This window comes from Parambassis ranga, chromosome 4 (assembly GCF_900634625.1).
Source record: "Parambassis ranga chromosome 4, fParRan2.1, whole genome shotgun sequence".
Classification (NCBI taxonomy): Eukaryota; Metazoa; Chordata; class Actinopteri; family Ambassidae; genus Parambassis; species Parambassis ranga.
The window spans coordinates 17,287,033-17,300,803 of record NC_041025.1 but is presented as its reverse complement, the minus strand read 5'-3'; the positions used below and the strand labels follow the sequence as shown (position 1 = coordinate 17,300,803).

General features: G+C 41.8%; 1 protein-coding gene across 3 annotated transcripts in view; it reads right to left on the bottom strand.

Annotated features, from left to right (window-relative positions):
• Positions 1-13,771, bottom strand: part of homer3b (homer scaffold protein 3b) — a 36,979-nt gene that overhangs the window by 12,913 nt on the left and 10,295 nt on the right. For 2 of the 3 annotated variants that reach the window (XM_028403672.1, XM_028403675.1), the window contains 4 exons: positions 9,247-9,403; positions 7,428-7,559; positions 7,235-7,342; positions 2,157-2,165 (listed from right to left, as the gene is read on the bottom strand). In XM_028403672.1, coding sequence (XP_028259473.1) covers positions 2,157-2,165; positions 7,235-7,342; positions 7,428-7,559; positions 9,247-9,403 — 406 coding nt within the window. The remainder of the gene's footprint in view (positions 1-2,156; positions 2,166-7,234; positions 7,343-7,427; positions 7,560-9,246; positions 9,404-13,771) is intronic. The other variant, XM_028403673.1, reaches the window with a different exon arrangement.

The window sequence follows — 13,771 nt, the reverse complement described above, 5'->3', positions numbered from 1 at the left end:
TGGAGCCCAGCTGTCTCACAGCCTCTCAGATCAGATCAGACTCTGATTCAACAGAAGTACACTTCCTCATTCCCAGGGTTCATCTGCTGTTTGTGTGTGCATAAAAATTATGCATATGCTGCAATGTGTGCATCTGTTCAGAGGTTACATGCAGCGGACTGCACATCTGATTACAGCAGATTACACTCTGCACTGAAACACTGGAGGATTCAGTGCAGCTAAAAATGTGATATAGTGATATCACATGATCTTTGATCTCTCTTAGCAGATATGATTTACTAATAATCCTGTAATCCTATAATCCTATCCATTGTGTTTTTTAGATTTAGATTTTTAAGTGAAAATGAGCAAATGAATAAATATAAATAACACAAATGGACCAAAACCTAAGGTTGTGTTATGTTTGTTAGGTTTTCTCCTCACAGACTAACTTGATGGTAGTACTTATAAATAATAGATTAGTGAGCTGTCTCTGCTGCTTGTTTGTTTAGATACCAGCCTGTCTGCAAACAGAACTCACTGGAACCTTCCTAAAGGTAGAGAGCCATGACTGGTCTTTAATATTAAGTCCTGGTTAGCGTCATGATGTTCAGAGCTTTGGAGAAAACAATGGGACATGAAGAAAATGTTTGTGCCTCACAGTTATAGGGCTGGATACTGTAGTCTGTGTACAAATGAGAGAGGCTAAGTCACCCGTGCTGCTTGTAAAAGTCTAACATTGTCAATCAAAAGCAGCTAAAATGACCACAGCAGCATTTCTAATATGAGAAAACATCAGCAGAAAATTACCATATTTAATAGATGGAGCACCTCCACTCCCTGCAGCATACACGTTAGTGGCGTACAGAAGAAAAGTTAAACTTCCACAACCTAAGATACTGAGATAAAAGGTTCCTAACCTGCTGTTCACAGGGACAAGTGTTAAAATGTGAGTGGTACCAACCCACAGCAGCAAGGACTTTATGAATGGACAGCGTGCACAGACACAGTGAGGCTGATCGAGCTTTCAAACTAAACCACTATTATCGTTTTTTAGCTTTAATGGTAAAACAAACTGCAGTGATAAAAACAATCCTCTTGTCCTCATCCAAGTCTTTAAATCTGACATCACAGCATACAGATGGCTCCAACCCAGCCTGTCCTAACCAATCTGCTCCCCTCCTCGCTGCCCAGAAAACGGCTCAGGCTTCCCGTCGCACACTTTTGTGAACCATTTTTCTCATTTTGTGGCTGTAAGCTAAATGACTGCCCCCCCCCCCCCTTTTAAAAAAAAGCACTCAGATGAATCAGCTGGGGTTCGTTCCTGTATCAAACGTCACCTTCATTCTTCTTTCTGCATAGAAGCCTAAACCTGAACTTGTCAGCCACCAAGCTCCTCACCACGCTTGCACTTACTGTAGAAAAAGCGTGTATTATTAATTTGAGTGAGCCTGACTGCATTCCCCTGAGGACAACGGTTTATTATCTATGGCTGAGCTGCTCTCACTCTGGCCTTATAGATGGATATGGAAATGAAACACACGGCTGAATTGTGTGGATGAGCTCCACGTCCAGAGTATGGAACCCAAGAGCAGGAAAAAAATCAAAGCTAAGACAACTCCAGTCCAGCTCGAAAGCCAACGGATCGGCTGTGCATATCCCTGAATAATTCATAGTATACAGCATGTTTAAGTCATAAGTGGGATTACAAATTTACAGCAGTTTTTCCCGTATGTTGTTCTCTAACAGGCTGAGTGGAAACAAGGCAAAAACACTTGAGCAGAAGCCTGCAAATGATCACTGACTAATTAATCAGATTTCAAATGACTTTCCACTTTTAAAGGACCAATCCGTGCGTTTCCTCTGCTCTCATTAGATGTGTAGTGGGATAATAATTCTGCTGAATGTTCCATCACTTCATCTTGAATAAAATACGCAGATTTAATGACATGTTGTGTTGCTATTGCTGACCTTAAAGCTTTCGTAGCAAATACCAGCTGGGTTCTGAAGCTAAGTTTGCTCTGAAGTCAACTTTGATCAGACTCCAGATAAATTATTAAACACAACAGTCCATGCAACACTAAAACTACGAGCGCAGCGGCCCCTCAAAGACAAAGGAAGGCTTTTGTCTTTGTACTGTCTTATGATTCAGAAGTGGATTGTGTGTTTATACGCACCTGCGACAGCTGAGATGGAATCCCAAGATGCATTAGGGAAAAAAGAAAGAGGAGAAAATAATGTTATTAGAATAATATTAAACATCGTTTACACTGAATTTCTCTTGCACAGACGTTTAGTTTTATATATCTGGTTTGTTAGGAAGGTGATGATGAGGAGCTGACGGGAAATCCCAGCTGCACAACTGAAAGAAGAACATTTTTCCTTTCCTTAAATATATATTAAACAGAACAAGTAATGGGAAGCATGTGTGGATGTATGTGTTGTATTTTAACACATCAGAACAGCAACTAAAAACAACTCTTCCTGCGAGCAGCCTGGCTTCATCATCGATGAAATCCCAGGTAGTTTAAAATATTAAATGTCTCTTCTGAGAGCTTTCATCACGACATCTCTGCTCCACTGTTTGTCTTAAGTACATCTGCACTGTTTACTTATTTATCTCGCCGTCAGTCCATTTGCTCCCTCAGTTCTATAAAGCTTCCTTTGCGTTTCATTGACCCACCTTATTTATTCACACATGCATCCAGAGGTTCATGTTTAGGCTTCCCCTGAAACACACACACACAGCTACTCTCACTACTTTTCAGATGGTTTTAATGCCAAGTCTGTAGTGTAAAATATTGATGGTGACATTTCTGCCTCTGCCTCTGTGTATGGGTAAGAAAAAGGCTCCAATCAGCAGAAACAATAAATGACAGCTGTTACCTGTCAGAGGATGGAAACGCACTCCATGTCCTGCTGAGCTTACACTGATGTTCAGCTAAACTATAGCAGTGTACTTACATTTAAAGCGTCGGTTTTTGTCACATTACCACATTACCACCATGCAAAGTGATCCAAAGTCTCGTTTCACTCTTCTCTAATTAAAATAAGCATGTGTATGTGGTAAAAGTTATGTTATGATAAATCCATGTAACACAGGATGTTTGGGGAGAAATGACCCTGCTCTGTCCTCTATGGGGGTCCTGAGGATAGGAGCTGACAGACAGGCTGCACAGAGACAAACAACCATCCATGCTCACATAAAACAACAATTTAAAATCCCTAAATATGTGTCATACATATCTTTGGCATTCTGAGAAAACCCAGCAAAATAAGACCATGAAGACTCCACACAGAAATGGTACAGCTTCTCCCCACATATTATTGATAAATTCCAATCTATAAATCAATTTTTATCATTACTGAGCAGAACCTGAAACATCCATCCATCCACTGAACCCGCTTTGTCCTGTAGCACAGGGTCACAGGGACCTGAAACATTATGGCTCTATTTACCACCAACAGTTAAAATACCCTTAGATAAATCTCCTAAAATACATTTTTTGTGGTGCACAAATGTGTTAACTGGTCTGCTCTTGTTTGTTTTATCGTGCTCTCTGTTTACCATCCTTATCTCACCGACTTCACCATCTCCTCCTCCATCTTATCTCTGTAAATACGCCTTGAAGCTGGAGCTTTACTGCATGCAGATTCCCTGCTGCCTTCCACATATCAGAGGCAGAATATGAGCCCGAGGCTGCAAAGATACAGCTCTGCACTACTGACCAGGGCTGTTACAGATCAGCTGCACATGCCTGGTGGAGTGGAAAATAAAAGCAGTCAAATAATATTCCAACAAACCATCCCGTAGGTTTTGTTGGCTTTTAACCCTCTGTCCACACAAGCATTTTTTAACAAAACATTTGCATCATAAACTGGAGTTAGTGATCTGTTCTCCCACAGGAAATGTCCATAAAGCTGTTCATAACTTCTTATCGGCTTTAATAGATGCCTTAACGGGCATTACAGCCACACTGGAGCTGCCATCAATACTTGGCTGCAGTTCAAATCCACCTCAGCCTCATGTGCTCACACAGGACAGCAGCTTTGATTGGGCATTATTTCTACATTACGCAGCACCAGGCAGTCAGCAGTGTGCTGTTTTACAAGCCTGAAGTGAGAAGATGTGATAATAACCACAGCGGCACCTCTGCCTTCACTGCCAGGCACAAAAATCAATGATGGCCGTCTTATTGAGAAATCAGTTCAGATTGTTCGCCAGCTTCTGACCTTGAAGCTGATGTTTCTCTGTGTGTGTTTGTGTCTGATTAAATAATTGATTTGCATATATTCATGGCCTTGTGGTGTGTGTTTGTGAGAAGGGAAGCTGATACCAGCCCTCTCGTTGCCATGGAAACAGTATGTGTTACCGTCACGCTGTTAGCAGTTATGTCACTAACCCTGACCTCTGACCTCTTGGTGGTGTCGACCTCGACATGTCACACAAAGTTTGGATCTTTCACTGATGGAAAGTTTTATTGACTCGTCGTTGTAATGGAAATCATTGTGTTTGTGTGTGTGCTGTACGATGTTACACATCCAGCAGCAGCTCTGTCCTGCCATTACAGAGACATGCAGAGGCAAGAAACTCGTGTTGCACTGTGGGCTTGTGTTAGAACTGTAAGATCAACACACAATGTGTGAAAAAGAACTTCTTCTTAGTTGCAGTCCTGTTTTTTGTGCCTTTACTGCATGTCACAGTTCAGTTTGGCCAAACAGCAAAGAATTTTGTTGCAATTCTGATGCAAAGAGCATCACATTGACTCCTGTTTTAAAGAGCAAGTTGGTACAGCCGAACAGTCGAGAGGAGACAGTTGACTCCTGGGGTTGGGCAGGATATTTAAAGACGCATGGTAAGCAGCCAGCTTTGTTTGTGCTTTGTGAACAAGCGAGATACACGAAGGAGGAGTTTTTAAACAATGGCAGCTCCACTCAGGCTCCACCTCTTTGCCTGTATTTGGAGTTTAGGTGGACTGCGACATTGCCAACCTGGTGACAGTCGGAGCCTCCCACAGGGAACAGCTCCATCACCCACAGGTTTTTTCACTGACCATGTATTTGTTTGTTGTTTCAGAAAAGACAACTCGAAGGAATTGGATGTGATGAGCAGTTTTTCTTTCTCCACCAAAATCCTGCAACCTCTTGTAGCTGTAGGAAGTTATGAGCTGAGCTGACCTTTGACCTGCATCTATGCGGCTCACTTCAATCTCTCCCAGCTTTGTTTACCATTAAATGTCACACACTGTGATATAATATGGTCCCGTTTCTGCTCTGTGGACCTTCCTGGGATTGATGCTCTCTTTTGCCCAGTGGTGTTTTCCCTCAGCCATCACTAAATAAATAGACAAGACACACCATCAGCTCTTATCCGAGTGCCTCAGAGCTGAGGTCGCAGTTGTTGGCACCGTGACTCTGCAGTCTCCCCGACCTGCTGAGTGGCTCTTTGTCAGGGCTTACTCACAACGTACATTCACAGAGGCATTAACAGGCACTTTGCTCTGTTTTGAATCTGCGTTGCTGCAACAACCAAACACACTCACAACAACACTGCTTGGCAGAGTTAAACAATAAACAACTTAAAAAAAAAAAAATTGGCGAGATGTCTCAGGCGTCTGCGTGAGATAGTTTTTGTATGACTAAATCACAGCACTCCAAACAGGGTGTGTGCTCGCTGTGCTGTTACAGCTGCAGTTAATTGTTGGATGAGCTGCCTCTTTGGTTTTAGTTTGTGAGGAGGACTGGAATCTTTCACTGCAGGAAAACTTTCACTTCTGCACCTAAAGTTCAGCAAATAATCAGCGACACTGGCCCGATAAAAGCCGGCCATTGTCCTTCTTCCAGCAGCAGTCAGATTCCCTTCAATTATAGATGAATCAGCTCCCTGTCCTCCCACTCCTCTTGACTCCCTCCATCCTCCTGATCCTTCATTCTTCTTTCTTTCAGACCCATTACTGCCCCTCTAAACACCTTCAGCTCTGACGTTTCTCCTCTGCCTGCGATCTCCATTTGTCATGCATGGAATCTTTTAATGGAGTTAAGCAATGGGAGAATAATGGAGCAGCCAGATGGGGATCCATCTAATCAATGGTGATTCTGAATATGTTTAAAATAGAAACAAAGGCACTGGGTTCATTGGGATGTTACTGTTCCACTGTCCTAGGGGCTACAGAAACCATCATGTCCCTTGAGGAGGCCACAACATCCTGAACATGTGATCCTCATCCAAGTCCAGGTGTGTAGGCTACTTTAGATCTTTCCTCACTGTGAAATCTTATTTTTATAATTGCTAAGAGCATTGATGAACACAGCTGATATATTATAGCTGTGCTCACACTTCAATATGAGTCAGAATCAGAACTGTCTCTAAGGGCTTTACAGAAACACTAAGCCAGACTCCAAGGCAAACAGTGGCAAATAACACCTCCTCTTTACAGGAAGAAACCTTGAGCAGCTCCTGCTGAAAGCCAGCCAAGAATCACCATTACTAAAGCACAAATGATGTCTCTGCAGTGAGAGTGCAACAGAAATCACTCTGCAATTAAACAACAGATTTTTACAGTACAATGAAAATATCTCCACAGCTGTGATGGAGCTTACGACTCAGTATGAGTTAGTCACTGTGTAACTGTGACTCTGTGTGACCGCTCTCCTGTCTGAAGTGACAGGTTTTCCATACATCTGGAGTGACATGATGTAAATGCACTCATCTGTCTTGCTTTAGATCACGCTGCTGTAAGTCTGCAGGCGTTTAATAGGCTCAGATAAAAGACTACAATAAACAGCTAGACACGACAAACTTTAGCTAAATGGCAAGTTTCAATATTTGTTTTCAGTATTTTAATGTGAAATAAAAACTGAGGATGTCATTCAGTCTGGCTCAGAACAAATATGCTGTTACAGCCAATAAGAATGTGGCATATTCAGCCCAGAATACAGGTGTGAACAGGCCAAAGCCTGCAAATTTGAGTTCTTTTATCTAAAAGCTTCTTCATCCTTGTATTAAAAATGTCTGATCTTCTTTAGTTTATTGCCATTCATTTGTAAATATAACTAAAAGCAGCACTGTGTTTTCACAGAAACAAAGTCTCCAGATAAACCTGTTTTTTTCAGTATTTTTCCCACAGTGAGAGCACATTTCTAGACCAGCAAACCCCTAAGAGGAGATTCATGTGTTGCTGTAAAACTAACAAATTCTAATGAGCCAATACGAAGACAGGATGATTTCTCTTAGTTTTAGGGAGGAGCTTCTCACCTGTGGAGCTGCAATGTTGAGGGCAGTGTTGGCCAGTTCAAACCTCTCCTGAGATTTCTCTCTGGCCAGACGAGCCGCCTCCTTCACCTCCTTAAACTGCTCCGCAAACTGCAGGTGGAGAAAGAACAGAAACAAAATGGTGCTTTCATTGTCTCCTGCAGTAATCATTGCAGGATTTTCTGGCTTTGTTTACCTGCTGCAGCTGCTGCTCTGTGGAGAAGCCCAGGCCGTACACGGTGTTGGCCCGGCTGTCTGCCCACTGGCCAAACTTCTGGGAGGTTTTGGTGAAAGTCATGTTGGGGGTGATGGTGCTGTTGATGATGGCCTGACAGAACAGAGAGTAAGAATAAGAAGATTTACAGAAGTTTGATGGACTCTGAGGTTACAGTGTGTAAACACAGCAGAAATGGAACACGGTGACATTGATTTCTTTTACAAACACCAGAGGTTAGTGGGCCTTAGTGGGTGTCCATCCAGCATCCAGTGTGAAAGGGGCTCAGTGTGGTCTTCACACATGTATATAAAGTACACTGGAATTATACAGAGGAGACATGAGACTATGAACCTGAATATAAATCTGAGATTTTTAAAAGCAGTTACTGAAATTAGCGGCTGTGATGAAGGTTAACGAGCGCTGCCTGTATTCTTTGTCATGACTAGTCAGTGCACTTTTATAAGCACGGATAATCAACCAGCTTCACATGCTTTAAAATCCGGCTTCCATTTAAAAAAGAAAAGAACAAAGAGCAATCGAGGAGGAACGTGAATCATTTCTGTCACTTTTAAATGCCAAATTCATTACGGCCCATTGTTATTTTTCATTTGGACATACTTGACCAGCAAATATGCTGATTCTCGTCTGAGCCACGAGATGCTTGTTAACTCTTCACTGCGCAACAGCTCATCACAATTTTGTCTCACATTAACACCACATTACGACGGTCAAATTTGCACCGCTTACAGTCGCGTCACGGAGATCTACTGCAGAACTGGGAGCTAAGTGGAAAAGCTTGTTGTACTACGTGATTTGTTAGGTAATACTCTGGGGGGAACAGGTGAATGTGTTGCCAAATGATTTCTTTGTTCTCTCCTCAAAAAGCCTTCCGTCATCTCAGGACGGCAAATTGGCACAACTGGCTCGTAACAATAAAGTACAGAGTTTCATTTACTGACAAAGATATCCTGTTATGATGTTCGGAGTCCCAGGTGGGTGCTGCATTACTGTTGTGGGCGCGTTATTCCGCTGACACCGTGTGGATTTGACTAATGTATTCCCACCTATGACATCCGAACAGATCCATTTCCATTTATTTAAAGACTCCGAGGATAAAATGCACAAAATGGGATAAATAAAAAAGCAAGTCAGGAGAATAGGATGCTCCATAAACAGAGAAGGTCTACACTAATGTAATACAAGTACCAGGCGAGGGAAATATTATTAACTCACTGCTGAAGGCATCAGAAAATACAAAATACAACAATACACTACTTGGTGCAATATGCAGGTTTGAATGATTTTGTTCAGTCCTGCTACATTATCATTTTTAATATATGTGCCATAGCGTTAACAGATTTCCCTGTTTTAGGCATCTTGAACAAGCAAAACATCCAGCAGGCTGTTGAACTCAGCAGTGCAGTTCCTCCAATGGCCACTTGAGGCTGGCTCATAAAACTGAGCTGACCTCCATCTTAGAATGCAACAACTTGACAGAAAACACAGACATTTTTACAGCCTGACACAAAAGATGGACACTGTGTCAGTTTCCTCCTGCCTCAGCTTCACTCACTCTCCACCACACTGATATCTCAAAGTGCTCTTCAGGACACCTTTAAGGAAGGGTCATCCATCTTTATTTCTACGATCCTACTCTGAAGCACTAAAACAAGCCTCTATTTCTGACTCTCCACCTCCCTCCATCCACACACACACACACAGATTCACTTAGCTTCTGTTAATATGTGAGCACAGGTACATCATCTGTGTGTGACACGTGGGTGTGTGAACCCCCCACCTTTGTCCCGCCCACACTGATGATGCGGTAGACGTTGCGGCTGGCATCGTAGAAGAAAGACACGGTGACGGCGTGTTTGCTGGCCGGCAGCCAGTTGCGTTTGGTAGCCGGGTCGATTTGGAAGACATGAGCTCTGGCACTGAAGATGGGCTGCTCCCTTTGAAGAAAAGACAGGAGACACATACAGATACATTAACATGACTGGAGACCAGGAAGATTTACATTTATGGGAACTCCTCGTGTGCAAATATCAACAACTGTTTGTGTTTATGACAGAAGAAATGAAACAAGAGAGTAAGAAAGCACCTGACGTGTTAAATATTATGTCACTCATCATTGTGTGTCACTGTCATCAGGAGGTTAATATATCACCTTTTGTCACTCTGTCACACAGAGAGGTGAGCCTGAGGTCAGGCCGGATTTTTTAGGAGACATAAATCTGTCTGTGCCGCCCCTCGCTGAGCAGAGAGACTCACCTCAGGAGCTCTGAACACAGAGAACGACGAGATCTGGATTATCACTACTACAGAACAACAACACACACATTTTTATTTTCCTTTACGCTTTCTACCAAGACATTTATTTCAGAGAGCTGTCACTAAATTTATGACCACGCACACCTAAAATCCAGTTCACTCCCGTCTCTCTTTAACAACCTGCACTCCTTCTATGTGCATTAGACATTAGATTAGACAACACCAGCAGAAATATTAAAATTCAAACAAATCGTGGGTGAGCCTTACGTAAACGTGCATGAGGTGTAACGAGCCCAACCATTAACTCTAAATTTGACTTTTCAGAGCAGGTAACCCCATTAAAAATGGTGACTGACTCAACCATCACCCATAAAACCAACAAGTTGACTTTGAGGAGACAGTTGTGGCTAAGATGGCAAAAAGTTACAGATGGTCATTAGACAGATGTTTCTACAAAGCGCTGTACCTTTAAAGCAGAAGCCAATTTAACCTTTTCAGACAGTGGGGGTGGGTTTGTGGGTATTGGCAGGTTTTTTCTGCAACACAGCCTCAGACATAAAGAACAGCGGCACTGACGGATGACTGATCTCACTTTAGGTTATGTTAGGTTTGAGGTAAAAGACTCTTTTATACTGTAAGAAAAACACATCAGGAGTCAAACTTGTCATCGTCATGGTGACAAATCCTGGTGACTGTAAGACTTTATACACTTTCAGTTACATGACAACAAAAGCACACTTTGATCACCTTAAAAAAAAAATCGGGCAATGATGTAATTTTTGTTTCTGACACTGCAGAGTAACACAACTTATTTTGATTAAAAATTAAAACAAAGCCAATAACTATACCACTTTTGATCAATACTGTAGTAATCATGCGGTCCTGTTGTGCACATATAGGCACATAAAACTGTTCATACCAAAGCCAATGATTTGAGACATCCTCGTGTAAGTTTTCTCTTATATTTATTCATTTTTAATGAGCTGCTTTCTTTAAATTTTAATGGCGTCTTCCCAGCATGTATTTACTCATTTACATCATGTACATAAATAATATTTGTATTGTAGGTGTTATTTTTAGACGTAATGATTTCATGAAGCGTCGTTTTCTGTTAATACGCTTTCATGTGCTGCTCTGCAGGAACATGAAGTGGACCGTGACAGAGACAGGTAGCATTCTTTCAGCTCTGTGCAACATGGAGGAGAAGAACGTGAAAACCTTTTTTTAGTCCAATTATCAAAGAGAAAACACATCTCATCATCACATCATTAAAAGTTGCTGAATATCATTATTGTTTCATGTTGTTGGGACCTCGAGGTCATTGATGCTCTCCTGTGTGTAATGAGGCTATTGGTGCAAATGAAGCTGAAAAGTTGCTAACCGCTAGCAGTCCAATTAGCCGCTCCGCTGTCTTTGAAGAGTTCACTCACTGTGGGGACTCAGAGTGGAGAAAAGCTCGCAGGACAGTGAAGGACCACACGGGGCACTTTGGTGAATTCATGCAACATTAGACAGCTAATAGAGTTTGCAAATCGTTGATGTGTGCAATGAGCCGTTTCTATCGCAACTCAATTATACGGCAACATTAATGAGGATAATATGCACAGGGAGGAGGCTCTGCTCTTTGTCTCTGCAACAGAAACAACCATTTATATAGGTCAGCTGTGGCTATACGAAGGAATTGTTCCTGCTGGATTTGGGTGGAATTACTGCACATTTGCATACTAACAATACTCATTATTGTTTCAGCACAGACTGCTGAAGCTACAGTTGACAATAGACAATAGCTCCACGGCCAAGGAAGCAGATTTAGGTGTCATTCAGGTCCAGGGTGGCTGCTACTACCGATACAGTGGACGGCGTATAGATCAACTTATTTAATTTCAATTCACAGCATCGAGTCAAAAAGTTAATTTGGCTGCATGAATATTATAAATTCTTAATAATCTGTGACACACTCCGTTCCCTTGCTCTGTAAATATTTTTTCACAGAGGTTAAAGAAACACTAAAACTAATTTGCTGCTGACTTAGAAATAGGATTTCCTTCAAGGACTGAAAAAATCACAGTGTGAGTGTCTCTCAGAACACACAGAACTCCTCTGACAAAGTACTTCTGACCTCAGAGTTCATGATTCTGTGGAAACTGCTGGTATCTGACGGCAGGCTGGTTTTCTACAAGTTTTTCTGTCACAAACATTTGTGTGATTTGTTAACAGCAGGCTTGCAGTTAAACTGCAGCCTGAACATCTGTGGATTACCTAAACCTGGAAGCTAATTAGGATGGAGCAGCAACTGCTTTCCAACACACTGCCACACACAGACGGAGCTGCTTTAAGTTAAAAAAAAGCTTTAAAAATGCTGCAAAGTGTCAGTTATTAAAATCTGATTGTTGTTTGTTTTATATTTTTTTAAGTACCTCCATGACTACAGTAATGGATACTTTATCCACTTTACCTATATGTCTAATTCAATCTATTAATACTTCCTCAAAGTATTATTCAGTGTGAAAGCTGTTTTCCTAACCTTATTGTTCATTTGGTAATACTCAGGAAACAACATGGACGCCATGTTTTCGCCACATTTAGACGATAATATTTCCACCACCAACACATGGTTACGTCTGACATCATCCAAACATGAGACTGATACAGCTGCCAATGTCCAAGTAAGGAGGAATGTTATGGATGATGATGTTCAGGTGGGCCGAGGTTTGAGTCCCCCTTACCCTGTGAGCTGTTTTGTTTTCACCAGTGATTAACTTGTGTTTTTATTCGTGGCTGAGTTTGGCATTAAAATAAATGGCCAAAGTTGAGACAGACCAAACTACTGATACAAATTCCAATCTTCACTCTGACACGTGCCTCTGAGCAGCTTCACTCTAAACAGAAAGCTTTGTTTGGAAAAACATTTGATCACAAAGGGATAAATGAAAGTTGTTAGAATTGGCACGAGGTTGGCACCATGTGCATCACTTGGACATAAAAGCTCCTTTTTCTGGCTCTGCCTCTTCATGCTGAGCTCACTGAGATTATTGTGGTTTAAATATCAGCCCATTTTGACCATAAAGTTACATCTTACTGTTCTAAATAAAAGGACAATAACAACCAAACCTACAGGCTGTTGTCCCCATGCCTTCATTCACCGTCTTAAAATTCCCATACTAAACATTTCAGTGTGTGTTATCACTTCGGTCACCTTTAACAGCCACTGCGTGACTGCCCTTAAGCAAGACCACTAAAAGAACAATTCATCATGTGAAGGCATGCAGTTTTTCAGTGCGAGCAGCAGCTCAAAAATAAGAATGCATGTAATTCTATGAAGGCAGCACAGACGTTTTACTTATCAGCTTTTCATGTGTTCGATCTCAGGTTTGTGGCAAACATTGATTTGACCATCAGGAGGTAAAACCCTCCTCTAAACATCAGATATGAATCAACACATTAACCAAGCACCATGAAACTACTTACTTAGACTCAATAAAACTAATTATCTGGCTGCATAACGGCTAACCAGGACGTTAAACTCAATAAGCCAATAAGCCAAAATAAATAAGAACGAACATCCAAGCATCACAGCTTCTGTCAGGATTCCCCTTCTATCACATTCCTCATCTTAATGAGAAGTGATGAGTGACAGCTTGTCAACTCCCAGGCGTCACAGCAGATCACACATAAATTAATGTCCTGTCATTCATGGGGCCCGCCTTGATGTTGCTCTGTAAAAAGCTCGTCAGGCTAATCAGCTCAGACGGGATGCCTGACGTTGGCTTTTGATGATATGAGCAGATTAAAAGTGGATTAAACTCCTCCTGAGGTGAAGGAGCCACACAGCAAACTGTCACCAAAGCCTTGTCTAAACAAACGCAGTGCAGTAGAGAGTGTGCCGTAGTGTCTTGTACTATAAACACACACACACACACACCTGATCCAAACAACATGTGTCTGTGCAGCTTTTAATTAAATCGGTGCATAGAAGGAGACAGCTGCTCATACCTGAAGATCGCAGTGAGTACAAACAAGGTACAGCACCATGATGTCAACATCTCCAA